This window comes from Neoarius graeffei, chromosome 12 (assembly GCF_027579695.1).
Source record: "Neoarius graeffei isolate fNeoGra1 chromosome 12, fNeoGra1.pri, whole genome shotgun sequence".
NCBI classification, from domain to species: Eukaryota; Metazoa; Chordata; class Actinopteri; order Siluriformes; family Ariidae; genus Neoarius; species Neoarius graeffei.
Genome location: NC_083580.1, coordinates 69,711,660 through 69,731,840, shown reverse-complemented (window position 1 = coordinate 69,731,840; position 20,181 = coordinate 69,711,660). Strand labels below are relative to the sequence as shown.

Sequence of the window (20,181 nt, the reverse complement as noted above, 5' to 3'; positions counted from 1 at the left end):
AGGCAGAGCTGTCTGCCATCCCCCCCATTTATGCAGACGGTGTCTTGTTCTTGCATGGAGGGTGTGTATGCGGGTCAATGTCTGCCACTGCTTGTGTGGGAGGTTGAAACCGTTTGGCTTCACTGTGGGATCTGTAATGGTGGTGTGGTCCCATTTGGAGTTGGCATCTGCCCATGCCCTATGCCATCCGGTCTTGACGTCAAAATTGTCCAGAGATTCAAAAGACATCCAGACAGGCTTGCGAGATTTTAAACGCATGGCCGATAGGTTGTTGAGATCATCTTGAATGGGAAGATCAAGGTTGGCCTCAATGGCAATCATGTCCTTCATCATTCTTTCTTTTCTGCGTATGTTGGGGGAGTGACGTGAGAGAGGACAGGGAGCCATGGAAGGGGAGTTGATTTCAGTGTCCCTGTGACCACTCGCATTGCAGAGTTCTAGACTGTATCAACTTGTTTGGTATGGCAGCTGTTGGCCCAGGTAGGGTGGGAGATTGCAACCTTCACGTGGTCCACCCTGTTCTCGACTAATGCAATCAAACCACGTACACGATGTACAGTTTCCATACAAGTGTGTACTTAGTAAACATACCACTTTGACAGTGATATGTATTTACAATTACATTCACCTCTGATAACCTGAAATTTGTGACGTTTGTAACATAGCAAAAGCTGTGAAAAGTCGTTCAAATACTACGTAAAGCTAACTAGCAGATTTATTCAGAATGGACTTGCATCTCTCCACACACTACTAATTGGCTTTCAATTGAATATGGTCCCTTCCAATATGGCGGACGTGTTAGCGTATTACAGGAGTTAAACGGAGCAATGGCGTCGAGTGGGTTCGGTGATAGCCTGTCATAATAAGAGTCTTGACATGGAGTACATCTTTTGTTTCAAGAAAAATAAAACACAATTCGCACAAATACCGTTTCATTAAAAATGTAAATATTAACATTAAGTGCGATTAATAGTTAAGTCGATCGTGCGTGTGTTAGTTTGTAGATTAAACGTCAGTCATCATTTGTAATAAAATTGCTGACTTCACAACAGCGTGTTAAACACTTCCTCTATTATAACACATAAACCTGACAGGGAACACTGCCATTTCATCGTGATTGCAGGTAATCCGTGAAGGAAAAAAAAAATATATATATATATATTTTCTGAATTCTTTCAATAATACAATGAAATATATAATGTAAGCTTGCTAGCTAGTTAGTTTTATTATTCTGTCTCCAGCTAGCTTACCAGTAGTCGCTATTTCTGCATATTACAAGTAATAAAACTGCAAAATGGTGCATTTGGGTCCTTTTTTTAATTTATTAATACCTAACATGCAGGTATCTGTGGCTCTCTAGACCAGCTTTAGTATTAAATGAACGCTGAATTGCATTTCGTGTAGTTTGACTGAGGTAGTTGCTAAACTCGCTTTATTGGTTTCCAAGTCTGTAAAAACATGTTCTGGAGATAAAACGAACAGGTTTGTTTATTTTAATAGTGGCCGCATTTGGTCGTAAAACTAATAAACACTTATTGTCCTGGTTAACTCATTTGTTTATGATAACGTGTACTTAAGCGCTGGACCATCCGCGCATGCGCAGTGTTCCTGTTCAGAATACTGCAGAAGATACCGTGTACTTGGCTAGCAGACCATCTGCGCATGCGCAGTACTCCTGTTAAGAATACTGCAGAAGATAATGTGTGCTTGGTTAGTGGGCCATCTGCGCATGCGCAATGTTCCTATTAAGAATACTACACAACCTATTGGGTTTGAATCATTTCAGTGATATTAAATGTTATGAGAGTAAATATTGTAGTTATGAAACTGAGTCCACAGAATCGTGTTTTCAAGATGCATCCCGAAACAGCGTCGGTTCTTCATAGGATTCTACAAGATGTTTGAAACGTTCCTTTGAGATTCTAGTCCATGTTGATATGATTTATTATTAGGTCATGCAATTCCAGAAGATTTTTCAAGTACGCTTACGTGCGCCGAAGCTCCTGTTCTACAATATCCCAGAGTTTTGGTGACTGGGAAGGCCACTGAAGAACATCGTCGTGTTCATGAAACCAGTCAGAGATGTGACATGGTGCTTTATCATGATGGAAGTAGGCATTAGAAGATGGGTGAATTGTGGCCATGGAGGGATGTTCATGTCAGCAATAATACTCAAATAGCTTGTGGTATTCAAGTGATGATTGATTGATTGATTGATTGATTACTTCAAGCCTATGCTACCATTCGCAGTCTCAGATCTTCATCTTTTGGCCTGTTGTCTGTCCCTAAATTTAAATTCTCCACCATGGGCATTTAGAGTTGCAGCCCCAAGTGGTATTCTTTCCCTCTGAGCTTTCGTGATCATACATCTCTATCCAAATTCAAAACTCAACGTAAATCTTATCTTTTTCTGCTGTCCCTCCATTCCTGGTCACTGACTGTTCAATCTTGTTCCGTGTTTTGGGGGAGTCTGCTGTCTTTATGCCTTTTAGGTTCCTTGTGATTTTGTTGTTTTCCTTTTCTCTGTGTTGTATCCGGTATGCCTTTTTTTTGGTTCGTTTGTTGTTGCAAACAATCCCCAACCCCAGTGCACCATCAGGGTAGGAGAGCACCAACTTGCTGAGACCACTGCCTTTAAGTATCTCAGTAGTTGGATCCAGAACAACAGAGATTTGGACCGTGAAATCCAAGCACGAGTTCAAAACAAAGGAAAAGCATGGAGGAGAGTTGGGGGAGTCTCTCTCTTTCTGGCCATCCTTATGTTTGAGGGTCAGTGATCCTAGGAGACGCACACACGCTCCTCCGACCCTGCCTGTCCTGTGCCAAGGCAGAGCACGCGGCACCGGTCAGGTCTGTCCAGTGTCAAATGCCATCCATCCATCTCCTCCTAGGCCGACCTCTTGATCTAGTCCCCTCCACTCGGCCCTCCAAGATGGTACAACCTCCAGCTCTTATGTGGCCAAAATAGGCTAGCTTATGTTTGGTGATAGCAGGCAGGAGTTTCCTTTGGGTGTTCAGTTCCTGCAGAATGGACTTATTAGTTCTACCCAGCTAACCCGTAAAATCCTGCAGTATCCGAACAACTCGAATGCCTTGATGTGCTTCATATCATCTTTCCTGAAGGTCCAACTTTCAGCACCATAGGTTGCGATGGGCCAAATGAGTGTTTCAAGAAGTTTGACCTTCAGGGATTTACTGAGGGCACTGTCTATCCAGAGTTTGGCTAAAGGGGAGTTGGGGGCATGATTTATGATAAAAGGATGCCCAAGAGACTGAAAAGTAGAGTTTACAAAACAGTCGTGAAACCAACCCTACTCTATGGAGCAGAAGTATGGCTGGTGAAGAAGACCCAACTCGACAGACTAGAGGTATTAGAGATGAGGTGCCTCAGAACTATAGAGGGGATTACTAGGAAAGATAAACGAAGAAATGAGACCATCAGAGAAGGAACAAAAGTTAGACAGTTAAGAGAAGATACAAGAGAGCAGATTTAGCTGGTATGGACACACAAAGAGGAAAGATCCATCAGAAATAATTAGATGGGTAGTAGAAAGAACGGAGATAGTGAAGCGACCCAGAGGACGCCCAAAGAAAAGATGGGGGGGTCTCGTCAAAGAGGATGCTCAGGAGATTGACCTGACCTAAGTGAGTGATGGACAAAAATGGGGAGTGGAACCCCCCACCCCACCCTTGAGGGGATTATATGGGATGATGAAGTTGTTTGTCATCCTGTTTTTTGCCTTTTGGTAGTGCCATTAGTCTATAAAGCATCCTTGAGTTGGTGAAAGGCGCTATGTCAATTAAACCTGTTGTTGGTTGATTGGTTGGTTTTCTGTTTTATTTCCAGATATGAGGCTGTATTTGTTTTTAGCGGTGACCCTGATGACCCTTTTCACGGAGGTGGTATACGGGGCAGAGAAGAAGAAGCTCCAAATCGGGATAAAGAAAAGAGTGGAAAACTGTCCCATCAAGTCACGGAAGGGTGACGTACTGAACATGCACTACACCGTAAGTTGTGGGTATTTATTTATTTTTAATGATTTGGCAGTATCCTTCTCCATGACATACTGACAGATAAATGGCTCAGTCCTTACCTGCAATATCATTTTTTCCTTTGTTTCTTTTTCTTCCTTTTCATACTATAAGGCCAAAAGTTTGTGGACACCTCAGCATCATTTCATTACGTTACGTTACATTACATTAATGGCATTTATCAGACGCTCTTATCCAGAACGGCGTACAACATACTTAGAGCAGCCTGGGGAGCAGTTGGGGGTTAGGTGGCTTGCTCAAGGGCACTTCAGCCATTCCTGCTGGTCCAGGGAATCAAACCGACGACCTTTTGGTCCCAAAGCTGCTTCTCTAACCATCAGGCTATGGCTTCCCTGCATCACATCCATATGTGCTTGTTGAACATCCCGTCCCACATTTAGCTCCACTTTATTGTTATTATAAGCCTTCACACTAGATTTTGGAGCATGGCACTGTGGATTTGTAGCCACAAGAGCATAGGCCAATTTTACATTAGACCGTATCTGTCTCGTTTTCTTCGCGGATGCACTGTCCGTTTACATTAAAACGCCGGGAAACGGGAATCCGCCAGGGTCCACGTATTCAATCCAGATCGTGTCTGGTCCGGTGCTGTGTAAACATTGAGAATACGCGGATACGCTATGCTGAGCTCTAGCTGGCGTCGTCATTGGACAACGTCACTGTGACATCCACCTTCCTGATTCGCTGGCGTTGGTCATGTGACGCGACTGCTGAAAAACGGCGCGGACTTCCGCCTTGTATCACCTTTCATTAAAGAGTATAAAAGTATGAAAATACTGCAAATACTGATGCAAATACTGCCCATTGTGTAGTTATGATTGTCTTTAGGCTTGCCATCCTTCCACTTGCAAGTGGTGAGTGACTTGCGCACAACGGCTCAGTCCCGAATCACTGCTCGTGCGCTTCACTCGCGCGCTCTGTGAGCTGCGCAGGGCCGGAGTGCGCACCCTCCAGAGGGCACTCGCTGTTCAGGGCGGAGTGATTTGGAGCGCAGCCGCTGAGGAGGAAGCGATGAGCCGCACTGACACATTTCTCAACTTACGTGCCGAATTAGTCATGTGATTAGCGTATCCGTGTATTGGCGTTGCTGTGTGCACACGAATCGTGTATTGGTGTTGCTGTGTGCACGCTAATCGTTTTTAAAAATGTTAATCTGATGATCCGCTGATACGGTCTAATGTAAACCCCACCATAGTCAGGTCAGGCACTGATGTCGAATGAGGAGGCCTGGGGTGCAGTTACTGTTCCAGTTCATCCCAAAGGCGTTTACTTGGGTTGAGATCAGGGCTCTCAACTAGCGTCCTTCCACTCTAACCTTGGCAAACCATGTCTTCATGGAGCTCGCTCGGTGCACAGGACGTGTGTCATGCCTGTTGATCTGTGGATCAGTCCTGCACATCAGCTTGGAGGTATTTTATCCCGTTCCTCTGTACAGAACGGCTTGAACTCTGGGATGTTGGTGGGTTTCATCACATAATCCAATAGAAACGTTGCGTGAGCAGTTTAAGGTCAGGACTTTGACTTGGCTTTTCCAAAACGTTTATATCCTTCTTTGACCGTTCTTTGGTAGGACTTGCGTGTTTAGGGTCACTGTCTTGCTGCATGACTCACTTTCTCTTAGATTCAATTTACAGACAGATGTACTGACATATATTTTTCCTTTAGAAGTCACTGGAATAATTCAGAATTCATTGTTCCATTTCTGATAGCAAGCCATCCTGGACCGGATACAGTAAAACGGGTCCAAACCGTGATACTACCATCACCATGTTTCACACATGGGATAAGGTTCTCATGCTAGGTTCTTAAAGTTCTCATAGAACTAAAAAGTTCTATTTTGGTCTCATCAGACCACAGGAGGTTTCCAGTAGCATTCTGGCTTGTCCATGGGATCTTCAGCAAACTATAGACCCTTTTCAGTTACGTGACCTTCGTAAACGCGACCGCCATTTTGGACATGTAGTGGACTTCGGCTCGAATCAGTTTGAATGCGAGGAAGGCGACAAACGAAAAACATAAAAGAAAAAGGAGCGAGATGCAGAAAACACCTTCACTATCCAGCGACGTAGGGCATTTACAGGGCGAGCAGAGGGAGAGGTATTTGCAAAAATTGAGGTTAGCAGGCTTAGAGAACGACGTTTACCTGCTTCCACCAGGATTGTTCACTGACGTACGGAAGTACACGAAGCCCTCGTCTTTACCTGACTTCGGCCCACATGATCTGTATACCTATGTCGTTAAAAACCCATCGCCATACACATACACGCCAACGTCCGAGGTTCCGGAGCGTGCTCCGGCTTGCTCCAGGAGTGCTCCGGCCGAGGTTACGGAGCGCGCTCCGGCTTGCTCCGGAGCGCGCTGCTTAATTTGAGGGGAACCTCGGCTGGAGTGTGCTCCGGAACCTCGGCCGGAGCACTCCGGGAGCAAGCCGGCGCGCGCTGCTTAATTTGAGGGGAACCTCGGCCGGAGCACTCCGGGAGCAAGCCGGAGCGCCTTGCTTAATTTGAGGGGGAGCAAGCCGGAGCGCGTTCCGGAACCTCGGACGTTGGCTCCGGCAGCTATTTATACTGGATCCGGTGTAAATAGCTGCCGGATCATAATTACAGTAAACTAGTAAATTGTTGATCCTGGGATTGAGATGCTGGCCTCTTCTGCCCCTCGGACCTGCTTGATCCATCCTGGTGCCCTGTGTCTGGTCGGAGTTTTATCGCACCGCTCCTGTGAAGGACGGCCCCATGAGGACAGTTGAGGGTTATACCTGTTAAAACTGTTAATATTATAGTCAGGCTGTCTGTTGTTGCCCAAATGAGGATGGGTTCCCTTTTGAGTCTGGTTCCTCTCGAGGTTTCTTCCTCATGTCGTCTGAGGGAGTTTTTCCTTGCCACCGTCGCCACAGGCTTGCTCATTGGGGATAGATTAGGGATAAAATTAGCTCATGTTTTAAGTCGTTCAAATTCTGTAAAGCTGCTTTGCGACAGTGTTTATTGTTAAAAGCGCTGTACAAATAAACTTGATTTGATTAGTAAATCCAGTAAAGGAAAAACTTGAGACTGAAAGGTTTTAACAGTCATCCAAATGACTGAACGTAAACATTGCTACAGTAACATACCAGCTACTTGTTGACATTAGCTAGTCAACAATAGTTACTACAGAAGAACAAAGCGGTTACAATGGGTTATTTTAACCTATTTGGTTACACACTCGCCGCCACAGAATGTTAACAGCAATGTAATGCCTTTTCTGGCTAATTTTATACGTCTTACCTCCAACAAAGTGGTCACTACACAAGCGCTGGTATGCCGAGGGCTGCCAATCTTTCCTGTTAATGGCCGCTATCCATCTTCTCCGTCGGGATCCGATAAAATGATAACCCTTGCCTTGTTTGTTGATGGTTACTACATCCAGGTGCACAACAATATAGTGGCATGATGGAAGTCTTGCTGAAAGTAAAAACTTTCTTTGCTGCCGTTCCTCAATGCTGGCTGTGGTAAACTACTGGTAGTACATGTCCAAAATGGCGGCCGCGTTGTCACGTGAAAAGGGTCTATAGTTGAGCAGCAGTGTTCTTTTTGGAGAGCTGTAAGTTCGCCCTTGCACCCTGCCGTGCACACCAATGTCGTTCGGTGTTCTCCTGATGGTGGACCCATGAACATTAGTCCATATGAGAGAGGCCTTTTAGTTGCTTAGAAGTTATCCTGAGTTCCTTTGTAACCTCGCAGATGATTACACACCTTGCTCTTGGAGTGATCTTTATTGGTTGTCCATTCCTGAGGATTGGAACAGTGATCTTGGATTTCCTCTGTCTGTCTGACTGTGGGTTGGAGGAGTCTCCAAACTCTTTGGAGATGGTTTTGTAACCTTTTCCAGCCTGATGAGCTTCAACAAGTCTTTTTCTGAGGTCCTCAGGAGTCTCCTTTGTTCATGCAATGATACATTTCCATAAACGTGTTGTGAAGATCAGACTTTGATTAATAGATCCCCGTTCTTGAAATAAAACAGGATGCCCATTCACATTTATGCAGAAATATAGAGAATTTTAAACGGTTCACGAACTTTCAAGCACCATTGACGATGGAGACTCCTTGGATAAGACACATTTTTAAATTATTATTAGTTAGATGAAGTGGAGCGCGCGTGTGTGTGTGCTATGCAAGCTCCTGTGAACGAGCTGTTTGTTAGTATAGTAGAAGTGTAAATTAATACAGTGCCATTATCTGCGTCACGTTTTATACTTTGAATAAATAAATTTTGATTGTGATGATTTTCTGACTCTCAGGGAAAGCTGGAGGACGGGACTGAGTTTGACAGCAGCATACCGAGGAATCAGCCCTTCACCTTCACCCTGGGGACCGGACAGGTGATTAAGGGCTGGGACCAGGGGCTACTAGGGTGAGTTTGAGAGTCGCTGATCCGTGCACAGTGCATGGTTTAAATGTGTAGTTGGTTGATTGTGTGGTCTCTCTCGTTCTCAGAATGTGTGAGGGAGAGAAGAGGAAGCTGGTCATCCCGTCTGAGCTTGGTCAGTATATTACACTCTTTCTATCCGGACATTAAAGCAATAGTTCGGGATTTTTGACATGAATCTGTATGGCATCCCCGTCAACAGTGTCGTGCAAACACACTGACTTGCCCCCGACAGCATCCTGTGAGTCCAGTTCTTGTCCAGTTTTGGTCCAGACGAAAGTAGTCCGGCAAGTTTGTTGGGGTCACGAAAGTAAAACGTTTTTCTTCTCAAAACAGTACGTGTTCAAAAGAGTGATATATTTGCATCACAAAACCATTGCCAAATAAAAAGTCAGACCTCGCAATTACACTATTGGCCCTTTTCCACTACCCTTTTTCAGCTCACTTCAGCCCGACATGGCTCGCGTTTCAACTATCCAAAAACAGCATGACTCAGCTCGCTTCAGCCCTGCTTAGCCCCCAAAACTTGCACGGTTTTGGAGTAGGGCCGAAGCGAGCCAAACCGAGCTGAGTGAGGCTAGGGGCGTGAGGAGACACTCCCCTGCGCGCTGATTGGTGAGGAGGAGTGTCCTCACACGCCCCGCGAGCGCGCTGGGATCTGTAAACACCGTAAACCCGGAAGAAGGAGAGTTACGAATTACAAGAATTATGAAGCCTTATGCGCCTCGCCTCATCTATACGCTCTTGCCAGTATCTGTTGGCGTTGTCGGTGACAACAAGCCACAGCACCAAGACCAGCAACACTAACGACTCCATGTCCTCCATGTTTATTATTTACTATCCGGGTCGTGAGACTACCGCTTAAAAGATCACTGATGTCACTGTTTGCGCCGCCAAACGACATCACCTGACGTCCACCCACTTTCGCTAACTCCACCCGATGTGTCCACCCACTTCCAGCCAGCACGGTTCACCGCGGTTGTAGTCGAAATGCAACTCCAACAGCCCCGCTCAGCTCGACTCAGCCCAACTCAGCACCTCACGGCTCAGCCGCGTTGGTAGTGGAAAAGCGGCATAAGTAACTTTAAAAACGCACATTGATAAAACTTGCTGAATTCGTGCTGAGTTTATCTCAAGAAGAAAAGAAATACATCACAATGGAAAAATAACTTCGTTCCGCCCGAATAAGTTCCAAATCTGTGCTCAAATCAGAATTTAAGGGAGTTGTACTCAATAACGTACAATATGACTCGGGTAGTCAATGACATGGACAGGCTTTAATTTTCAAACAAATTTTGCATACACTGTACACACACAATCTTACCTATAAATACCCGGGGGAAATGATGGGAAAATTGTCATTATTGAAGATGCCACGCCTAAGCCAAAATCAACGTGAACAGGCCATCGGGATGTTGCGTGCCGGAAGTACACAGACAGAGGTCGCCCGGCACTTCGGTGTTCATCATTCGACCATTTCCCGTTTGAGTGAGCGTTACAGACAGACAGGGAGCACCAGGGATCGTCCACGCCCTGGTCAGCCTCGAGTCACGACGCCAGTTCAGGATCAGCACATCAGGCTAGCTCACCTCCGTGACAGATTCCTGACACCCTCAGTCACTGCCGCTGAGACCCCTGGACGACACAGACCCAGAATCTCCAGCATGACGGTCCGAACATGGACCAACTGTCACTTTGAATTTTTTTATTGTGAATTAATTCTTGAGTTTGACAATAAATGTCCTTTATCGATGTTTCAAGATGTGTGCGCATTACATACAATATCATAAATTTCAAATATATGCATGGATCTAAAGTGATATCGTGTTGAATTCCATTGTGCGTTTTTAAAGTTACTTAGTATATTTGGCGCTATATTTTCTCTCCCTTATCACTGCGCGCTGTCATGTTGACATCTGCGCAGGAATCAACACCTTTCCCATTGTTTGGCAGTGATTAGGAGTTCAGATCAGCGGCGCTAACAAGCTACGGCTCCAGCTTCATCATCTTCCACTTCTCTGTCCACCCTTTCTCTCTCTCTCTGCCCGTTCTAACTCCATCTGGCGAATTTCTTCATCTGTATATTCGGGTTCATAAAGATATCCCTTTGGCTGTGAGATGAAGTCAATGTTTTCAACGTCGCTGTCGTAGTCAGACATCTTGTCGCTAACTTTGCTAGCAGTAAACAATGAATGAAACAGCCGTGGCTGGCGGCAGCGCGCAGTGATAAGAAGGGAGAGAAAATGGTGCCAAGCGATTTCGAGGTCTGACTTTTTATTTGGCAACGGTTTTGTGATGCAAATATATCACTCTTTTGAGACGAAAAACGTTTTACTTTCGTGACCCCAGCAAACTTGCCGGACTACTTTCGTCTGGACAAGAACTGGACTCACGGGATGCTGTCGGGGGTAAGCCAGTGTGTTTGCACGACACTATTGATGGGGATGCCATACAGATTCATGTCAAAAATCCCGAACTATCCCTTTAAAACCAATAAAAAGAGCCATAAATGTTCAGCAAGGAAACTTTTTTTTTCCCCCTTTCGTTTCATAACTAGAGGTGTATTCAAGTTCCTCGACACACACACCCTTCAGATCTCCAACTTGAATTTTGCAACGTTTACAGAGAGCGCTTGACATTTGTGCGCTGCTTGAACTCAAAAGGTGTTTGCATTTTGTTGGTTCAGGGAACGTGAATCTGGATACTTTGTAGGGAAGCATCAGTATCAGAAGAATGGAGCCACATCGATGTAAGATGCGTTTGATTTGGAAGATCGTCACCTCAGAGGAAGACTGTTCAGATTTTCAAACCATTTCATTGTTTACGCTTCCGTAAAGAATAAATCATTTCAGAGTGTACTGTAATAGGAAAAGAATCAGCGATAAGGAGGTGTGATGGCAATGTGGCGATTGTTTAATTAAAAAAAAAAGACCCACTTTTTAATCTATTTATAGTTACATGTAATGTTGTGGACCATCCAGGAAACAAGTTAATTCCTGTGTTCACTTGTCCTTCACCTCACTAAAGGCAAAAAAAGATGCAACTTGTCATCTTAAGCCTCGGTCACAACCGGCCGTACGTGCTCCTATGGCCGGTCTACGTGCAAAAAACGCACGGAGAGCGTGCGTGTGACGTGCTGATTTTCGAGCTGTAGACTAGCCGCAGAGGTTCTTTGTCATGTCAGACAAACTTACGGCCAACGTGCGTCTTTCTCCATGAACAACAACAAAAAAAAACACGCAGCGATTTGGGAAACGCCAAAAATTGCACGGCCAAAAAAAAAATCATACGTCCGGTTGTGACCTAGGCTTTACTGAGAGAATGCAACGTTTGCCATCGCTCGACTTTAGATTGTTCTCCCCAGAGCACTTGTGCATGTCAGGGCCGACACGCCTTGTTTTCTTTTTTGCTTCGACACTCTGAAAAATATCAGATTCCTACCTTGCGATGTTTGTGGCCGGTTTGCTGCCATGATGCACTCAGGCAGACCGGAAATCCCCAATCACAACAAATGCCCTCAATCACTTTGCTGCTGCACTGGTACCACAACGCTTCAGTGCGCGGGCGAGATCGTGGTTTATGTGTGGTGAGTATACATCTCCACGTTTCAATTATACCGAAAAGAGGTGCGAATGGTGCTCAGCACCCCATAGATTTTCGACAGCTAAATGAAAGTAGGACGGAAGAGCCAGAAAGAGACGAGGAAAGACGTGACACCAAAGATGTTGTTGACACAGTAGATTTGCCCGACCACCTCTGAGTGTTGTACAGTGGTGCTTGAAAGTTTGTGAACCCTTTAGATTTTTCTATATTTCTGCATAAATATGCCCTAAAACAACATCTGATTTTCACACAAGTCCTAAAAGTAGATAAAGATGATGCAGTTAAACAAATGAGACAAAAATATTATACTTGGTCATTTATTTATTGAGGAAAATGACCCAATAATACTTATCTGAGTGGCAAAAGTATGTGAACCTCTAGGATTAGCAGTTAATTTGAAGGTGAAATTAGTCAGGTGTGAGTGGGCACCCTGTTTTATTTAAAGAACAGGGATCTATCAAAGTCTGATCTTCACAAACACGTTTGTGGAAGTGTATCATGGCATGAACAAAGGAGATTTCTGAGGAGCTCAGAAAAAGTGTTGATGCTCATCAGGCTGGAAAAGGTTACAAAACCATCTCTAAAGAGTTTGGACTCCACCAAGCCACAGTCAGACAGATTGTGTACAAATGGAGGAAATTCAAGACCTTTGTTACCCTCCCCAAAGTGGTCGACCAACAAAGATCACTCCAAGAGCAAGGCGTGTAATAGTCAGTGAGGTCACAAAGGACCCCAGGGTAACTTCTAAGCAACTGAAGGCCTCTCTCACATTGGCTAATGTTCATGAGTCCACCATCAGGAGAACACTAAACAACAATGGTGTGCATGGCAGGGTTGCAAGGAGAAAGCCACTACTCTCCAAAAAGAACATTACTGCTTGTCTGCAGTTTGCTAAAGATCACGTGGACAAGCCAGAAGGCTATTGGAAAAATGTTTTGTGGATGGATGAGACCAAAATAGAACTTTTCGGTTAATGAGAAGCGTTATGCTGGAATGCAGTGTTTTCCTTTCTCCAAACATAAGAACCTTATCCCATCTGTGAAACATGGTGGTGGTAGTATCATGGTTTGGGCCTGTTTTGCTGCATCTGGGCCAGGACGGCTTGCCTTCATTGATGGAACAATGAATTCTGAATTATACCAGCGAATTCTAAAGAAAATGTCAGGACATCTGTCCATGAACTGAATCTCAAGAGAAGGTGGGTCATGCAGCAAGACAACGACCCTAAGCACACAAATCATTCTACGAAAGAATGCTTAAAGAAGAATAAAAGTTAATGTTCTGGAATGGCCAAGTCAAAGTTCTGACCTTAATCCAATCGAAATGTTGTGGAAGGACCTGAAGCGAGCAGTTCATGTGAGGAAACCCACCAACATCCCAGAGTTGAAGCTGTTCTGTACGGAGGAATGGGCTAAAACTCCTCCAAGCCGGTGTGCAGGACTGATCAACAGTTACCAGAAATGTTTAGTTGCAGTTATTGCTGCACAAGGGGGTCACACCAGATACTGAAAGCAAAGGTTCACATACTTTTGCCACTGACAGATATGTAATATTGGATCATTTTTCTCAATAAATAAATGACCAAGTATAATATTTTTGTCTCATTTGTTTAACTGGGTTCCCTTTATCTACTTTTAGGACTTGTGTGAAAATCTGATCACGTTTTAGGTCATTTATGCAGAGATATAGAAAATTCTAAAGGGTTCACAAACTTTAAGCACCACTGTATAATTACCCCAGACTTAAGGCCAATTTATACTGACAACGCAGTCCTCGCAGATAGCGTCGCAGACAGCGTCTGCGTAGCCGCGTGCACCTCCCAAAAATTGTGACCACCGCAGAAGCGTCGCAGACAAGAGGGCTCCGATTGGTCCACTCTACATCCGCTGTACACGCACTTCCGCTTCCCTACTTTTCCGGTTTGGTTTGTTTTCACTACCGCCATTTTTAAAAACACGAGCGAAGATGGAGCAGCACGAAGAGCAGTTGATCGAGGAAGTGAGGAAGTACGTACATCTATACAACTCCAGTTCTAGTCGTTATAAGTAACCGGAGGATAAACACTCCACTAACCACACCCACCAGCTACTCCTAGCGATTTCGCACCCCCTTGCGTTGTGGTGGTGAATAACATTGCGCACGCCTATTACTCCCCGCTCAACGATAAATTACAACTGTCTGTGAAAAGCTATCTGCGAAAGCCTTGTCGCAAGAGCATGCAGAGGCCTTTTGTTTCAAGAACAGTCCTTTATGGTTTACACTGTCCATATGTGTACTAGTAGTAGTATTGCTCAAACAGGTTTATTCTAAAGTGCTACCCAAGATTGTGGCACTTGTGCAGTCTGTAGAGTTTTTTTTTTTTTTTTTTAAACGGCACCAGAACTCATTTAAACTTTTGGTTAGTGGTGTTCAGGTAATAAAACAGCATTATTGATGAGTAGCATGCTATAGATGCACAATGGTGTAACATAAGGAAAAAAAATCAAAACCTGAATTTTTAATTATGTACTGAAATAACTATTAGGCACAATTTTTACAATATCTATATAAATTAGTTGTTTTTACCCATTTTAACCTTGAAATCAGCATTTTAATGATAATGCATTGTTTATCGCGCTAAAACAAGCAAAAATGTCATAAGACAGTGGAAATACTACCTTTACGTGGTGTCTTTCTCGATCGCACGTGCCTAGAAGCGTACCTTCTAGAACATTCCTGGGTGGTCACGGACTGTCACGTAGCCTAGTTCGGTTGTGAAACTCACTAGGATGGAGTATTTTTGCGAGTTTAGTGGTAAACTTTTGCACCGCAATTTCTCTATTCTTGAAATTTGTAGCCTGAAACCCTACAAGAAATGTTTCATAATGTTTGGGATTTAGAAAAATGCTTCTAGCAAGTTTATTTCGCTGTATTTTTCCATGAAACCTGGCATAAATCATCGAGCGTGACATTATTTTGGTCTGGGTCACGGAGTTAGTTGGAAGCGGGAGAAATGAGAGTTTCTCAACTACAGCAGCACTTCTCACCATAGATGGCTGGCGTGTTTCACAGCGTTTGGGATTTACTAAATCGACTAAATCTCTAGATCTACTGAAGCTACGAGGATATAAATCACCAGGATTCTAATTTACTGGGTGAGAAGTATAATATATTTTTTTGAAAGGTTTATTCGCGCTACAAGTCCATGAAAAGTTGGAATAGTTCGTGAAGGGGTTAGTTAGATTTTGGTAGCATGACACGCACAACAAGCAAAAGAAACACAAATTTTCTTCCGAATTTCCTTGCTTTATCAAAATTATTTTTTGATACATTAAAAGACTGCGTTTATAATATTTAAGCAGTTTTTTATTACAGAGAATATTTGATCAAAACTTTCAAAAGCATTCAAAGTGATTTTTCACGGGTGTAAATGTTACGCGTGGCGTCCATAATTACGTTAAATTCTAGATTTGTGCTATCATTCTGGGGTTTTGCTGAATAATACTTTAGGGAGTCCTCTTACAATGCTGAAAATCCAATGAGTTTTGATGAAATTCTAGAAAAGTTATTTACATTTTAACGCGCCTGATAGCGATTGTGCTCACACAGCGTGCTACTCATAATTATAGAATACGTTGTCAGATGATTATTGCTCATGTGAACCCCATGCTGCAAACCACAGCATCATGGACCTCACCTTGCTGTAGCAACCTTTAACCATGTTAACAGTGACTGTACCACCATAAAAATGCTCTCGTCACCATATGCCACCAAATGGGCTCCTTTTTTTCCAAAATTTTAGAAAATTGGCTGCACAGGGCCTGCAGCCACCCAAAAGTTAGGGCTTTATCCTGGGGAGAACACTGCTTTCTAGTGGTGAAAAGCTTAGGAGCATTTTTGCTGACACTGGAGACTCCTAAACAAAACATCTCTTTATGGAAAGCTTCAAAGTGCAGCTAAAGAGTTCTGTTTTCTAAGGTTAATGTCATAAAGCAACAAATATGCATAGTTAAGAACGTATTTAATTTGAAAACTATTCCAACTTTGACGTGTGTTATTTTTAGAAATAATCTGCTGAAAAAATAGATTTAGAAGGAAAAGCAGCCAATAATTGCAAGTACACATTCTGTACACACCAATATTATACATAATTATATTGTGGGTGAGAGACCATTTGCCTCCAATACAAAAAAAAAAAAAAATCCCCAACTTGTTTTTCATGCTGTACCCTGACAAGGATTTGGTTCAAGAAGCTTAGACTCTGACCTACTAAATTAGCATGAGGGTATGATTTTGATAGAGAAAAGCACTGCTCAACACCACACAAGGATATAAATACAGGATTCCTGGTGGTCATGGAATATCTGGAAAGTCAGGGGGTTTGATCACTTTCAGGCCAAGGTCATGGAATATCTGGGAATTGTGTGTAGCATGTATAAATTTTAGTTGATTTTTCCATGCAGTATTTCTTTCTTGGATTTTAATGAAAAAATGTCCAAACTTGTTAATTGATGGGTTTAAAATACTGTGGTTGTTTGTCTGATTAACACCAAAAAAAAAAAGGGACCTGCTCCCCCCCATTATAAAAATCATGGGAATTTGAGAATGAGAACCCTGCAGTGTTTTTTTTTTAAATGCTTAAGCAAGCTTTGTCAAATACATGTGAATGTATGCTAGATAATCTTTTTTTGTTGTGTGCTTTAGGTTATGGTGATAGAGGTGCACCACCCAAAATCCCAGGTATGCATAGGCAGGATTTGATCCCCCACACTGGGGGGGGGGTTTACATGAAAAGAACCAAATATTGCAAGTTCTGTTCCCCCCCCCAATTCTTTATCTACATTTGTAAAGGTTGGAGTAAGATATCCTATTATATGAGTGATTCCACGCTTATCGGTACTGAAATGGGGACATGAACTTATTCACCTAAAACCATTTCTTTTTTTACCATCAGGTCACAAAGCATGTAATCTTTAATGAATGATATGTTAAAAGAACTTTAATTTTCTGAGATGTAATAAAAACATTTATATGCCAAAGTCAAGCCTATGAGTTCCAAAATGATGTCTGTTACAAATTAATTACAATCTAGCTATATACCATGTTAATCTTATTGAAAGAATGTGTATGTTTATTCTACTACACGTTTATTAATTATATTTGCTAAAACATCACCTTCCTATGTTTCAAAAAGTAATTCTACATTGTTAAAATTGAGAATATATAATGTCCACAACACTTCTGTTACGTTCTGACTTTGGCATATAAATGTTTTTATTACATCTCAGAAAATTAAAGTTATCTTTTAACATATCATTCATTAAAGATTACATGTTTTGTGACCTGATGGTAAAAAAAGAAATGGTTTTAGGTGAATTTTTAAAAATAAGTTCATGTCCCCATTTCAGTACCCATAAGCGTGGAATCACTCATTTTTATATTATATAAAAAGCCACCCTTTTGTTAAAGCAGTTGTTTCTTTTTTCCTCGTCTTTCAGCAGTCTGTATAGAGACAGCTTAGATTTTTTTTTTTAAACAAACAAAGTGTCAATCATGCAGTGGCTTTATCTGGTTTTTGCATTTTCACAGCATTCATGCTGCATTACTTCCACTTACAGCAAAAGGTCACTTGTATTCTTACTATACACTTTTCCTAGCTTTGAGGGTACCATTATGCAGGCAACATGTATTTGATGGGTTTGTAACCTGACCAGCACAACTGACAAGTATCTCATGCATTATTAAACTACCTTTGTCATCCTCTAGGTGGAGCCACACTCATCTTTGAAGTGGAGCTGTTGAGCATTGAAAGAAGAGCCGATTTATAGTGCACAGAATCGGAGAAGCCCTTACTTTAAAACTGTACATGCACTGAAGTTAACCAATCACTGCTGCTCTGGAGACTACAATCAAAATTGTGTGGGTCTTCCCCCCCCCAGTGGTTTATCATGCTTCAGAGATGAAATTCAAAGGAATAACAATCTCCATTGGAGTCAGCATTGTTTTCAGCACCATTCTTTATTTTTAACAAAATTACTACACACTTGAACAGGAGAGTGCATACAGTATTTCATTCCAGCAAAACAAGGATTGTGTTTACTTCCTTACTGTCCAAAACATTTGGAGTTGAATAAAAAGTTCTACATAAAAAAAAAAAAAGTCAGCTTGATTTTTTTTGGATCCCTGACCACTAGAACAATTTAGATCTGCATATATAGAGACTGGTTAAAAACCGATGTAACAAAAATGCACTCTTGAGGTATTGCTACAGTTCAGATTGAATTTGTTGATCAGATATTGATGTTCTGTTTTAAAGCATCCAGAAGCGACCTAGCGCACAAAGCCGAGATTCAGTGTGGTTATGTCAGGTCCTAAAATCCTACTAAATGGAAAAATCTCAAAACCACACACACAAAAAAAAAGCCCATTTCCTTGCCCCTCCCCATGTCACTTCAAAAATACATCATAACCTAACAATTTATTTCAAGCAAAACAAACACTCACTGGGTTGTCTCTAATAGCTGCCGTAGCCTGTTTTAAAACAAGGGTTACTTATAAAAGAAAGAAAAGAAAAAAAAAAAAAAAAGACATCAGGTGAGCTCTACATGGAAGAAAAAAAGCCATAACCTAATTTTCTACTCAATTACAGATGCACAAAGCCATGTCCTATGGCACTTAGTGTTTAAGCATACAAAAGTGAATAACACTAACCATTTCACAACACATCCTGCCCCTTACAGTACGTTTATGCTAAAAAAAGGGACACTAGCGCACACACGCTATGGGAATATATTAAGGAAACTTGTAGTGAAAAACAAAGTAAGACAGTTGGAGTGATTGATTAACCTGCAGCTGAGATTGGCTTGGCTGAGCTCCTCGCTCGTCTCCATATGACACACTGTAGTGGAGTAGTACGGTCTGTGTGTGTCCTCCACCGTGCACAGTTGGTGCAGTAGGGTAACATGGTGGCGGTGGTAGCAGTAGTAGAGGAGCTAGTGGGCGGTTCATGGGGTTACATCCCCCTTCTTCTGTGGGGTGTTGAGCTTCTGCATGCCTCGCACCTTCTCCAACAGCGCAGCCACAAAGTCCTGCAAGAACACAATGAGAAGGGGTTTAAAAAAAAAAAAACTGTACCAGAAACCATGTTACATATTTAAAAAGGTGCACAATGTAGGATTTAGTGGCATCTAGTGGTGAGGTTGCAGATTGCAATCAACTGAATACCCCTCCCCTACAAGTATGTTTTAAAATCTAAGGTGGCTGCTCAGCGCAATAAACTGCTGGTTTCTGCAGATGGATAACACTGGCAGTTTCATCCCAGTGGCAACACGTGCACAGCCACTCCCCACATCTTATTGACCGTTAGGCTGATCAACACTTCAACCAACCTTGGTTTCTTCGGCTTTATTACAATGCTGGATTCAAGTAGCCACTTGTAAAACTATGAAAGGTGCTCTCTAGAGCCAATGCTTGACTTGTCCATTCTGGACTACCGTAGAAACATGGTGCCGCACAATGGCAGGTTCCTTGTAAGAAGACCTGCTCCTTATATAGACATGCAGGTCTCAAAGTGTATGAAGACATGGATTCATTAGTCACAGGTGATCGTACACCAAGCTTATGAATACTACATTCCACATATTGCACCTTTAACAACTTTATATGGTTTGAAGCAAGTGGGGTCATGAGTCATCATTACTCATAGCACAACAAACAGTTATTCTAAAGAAAAAGACGACAGGAAAACAAGCATTTCCATCAGCTTTAAGGAGAGCACAGAAGTGCACAATGATCTGTGTAGTCGGGAACTGCTTGCTGGCAATCATGAAAAAACCCACCATCTAGCTTTCCAGTTAAGTGATCGTTATTGCACATTTGCTGCACAAAGTTAAAATGGCATAGTAGTCCATTTAATATAATCCTTTTACAAACACAGCGTGACTACTTTTTTGTTGATGTGCTGCTCAACATGTTTAAATGTGTCCGACGCTGGAGTAAACATTTGATCAAGTCACCATTAACATTATTGGTATTGATAAAGTGTTAGATTTGATACTATTTCAGTCATCTTTTTTAGGTCAAACTATTCGGGCTTCCCAGTGAGGTCAGGTAATATTGGCAAGTTCAGAACACCTGCACAGA

General features: G+C 42.6%; 2 protein-coding genes across 2 annotated transcripts in view; one reads left to right on the top strand and one right to left on the bottom strand.

The window, feature by feature from the left end:
• Nucleotides 1-1,017: 1,017 nt before the first annotated feature.
• Nucleotides 1,018-18,045, top strand: fkbp2 (FKBP prolyl isomerase 2). The gene is made up of 6 exons (XM_060936330.1): nucleotides 1,018-1,123; nucleotides 3,848-4,008; nucleotides 8,330-8,442; nucleotides 8,526-8,572; nucleotides 16,744-16,779; nucleotides 17,806-18,045. The coding sequence occupies exons 2-6, from the start codon at nucleotides 3,850-3,852 to the stop codon at nucleotides 17,865-17,867; spliced, it is 417 nt and encodes a 138-aa protein (XP_060792313.1). The 5' UTR covers nucleotides 1,018-1,123; nucleotides 3,848-3,849; the 3' UTR covers nucleotides 17,868-18,045.
• Nucleotides 18,039-20,181, bottom strand: part of ppp1r14ba (protein phosphatase 1, regulatory (inhibitor) subunit 14Ba) — a 28,595-nt gene continuing 26,452 nt past the window's right edge. Inside the window, exon 4 of the mRNA XM_060936331.1 lies at nucleotides 18,039-19,127. Coding sequence (XP_060792314.1) covers nucleotides 19,044-19,127 — 84 coding nt within the window. The 3' untranslated portion in view covers nucleotides 18,039-19,043. The remainder of the gene's footprint in view (nucleotides 19,128-20,181) is intronic.

Bases quoted from the DNA above. Each gene is read 5' to 3' on its own strand.
- fkbp2 (XM_060936330.1), top strand. From the start codon at position 3,850: ATGAGGCTGTATTTGTTTTTAGCGGTGACCCTGATGACCCTTTTCACG. The intron at 4,009-8,329 runs GTAAGTTGTGGG...TCTGACTCTCAG, and splicing joins TACTGAACATGCACTACACC to GGAAAGCTGGAGGACGGGAC. The intron at 16,780-17,805 runs GTATGCATAGGC...GTCATCCTCTAG, and splicing joins TGCACCACCCAAAATCCCAG to GTGGAGCCACACTCATCTTT.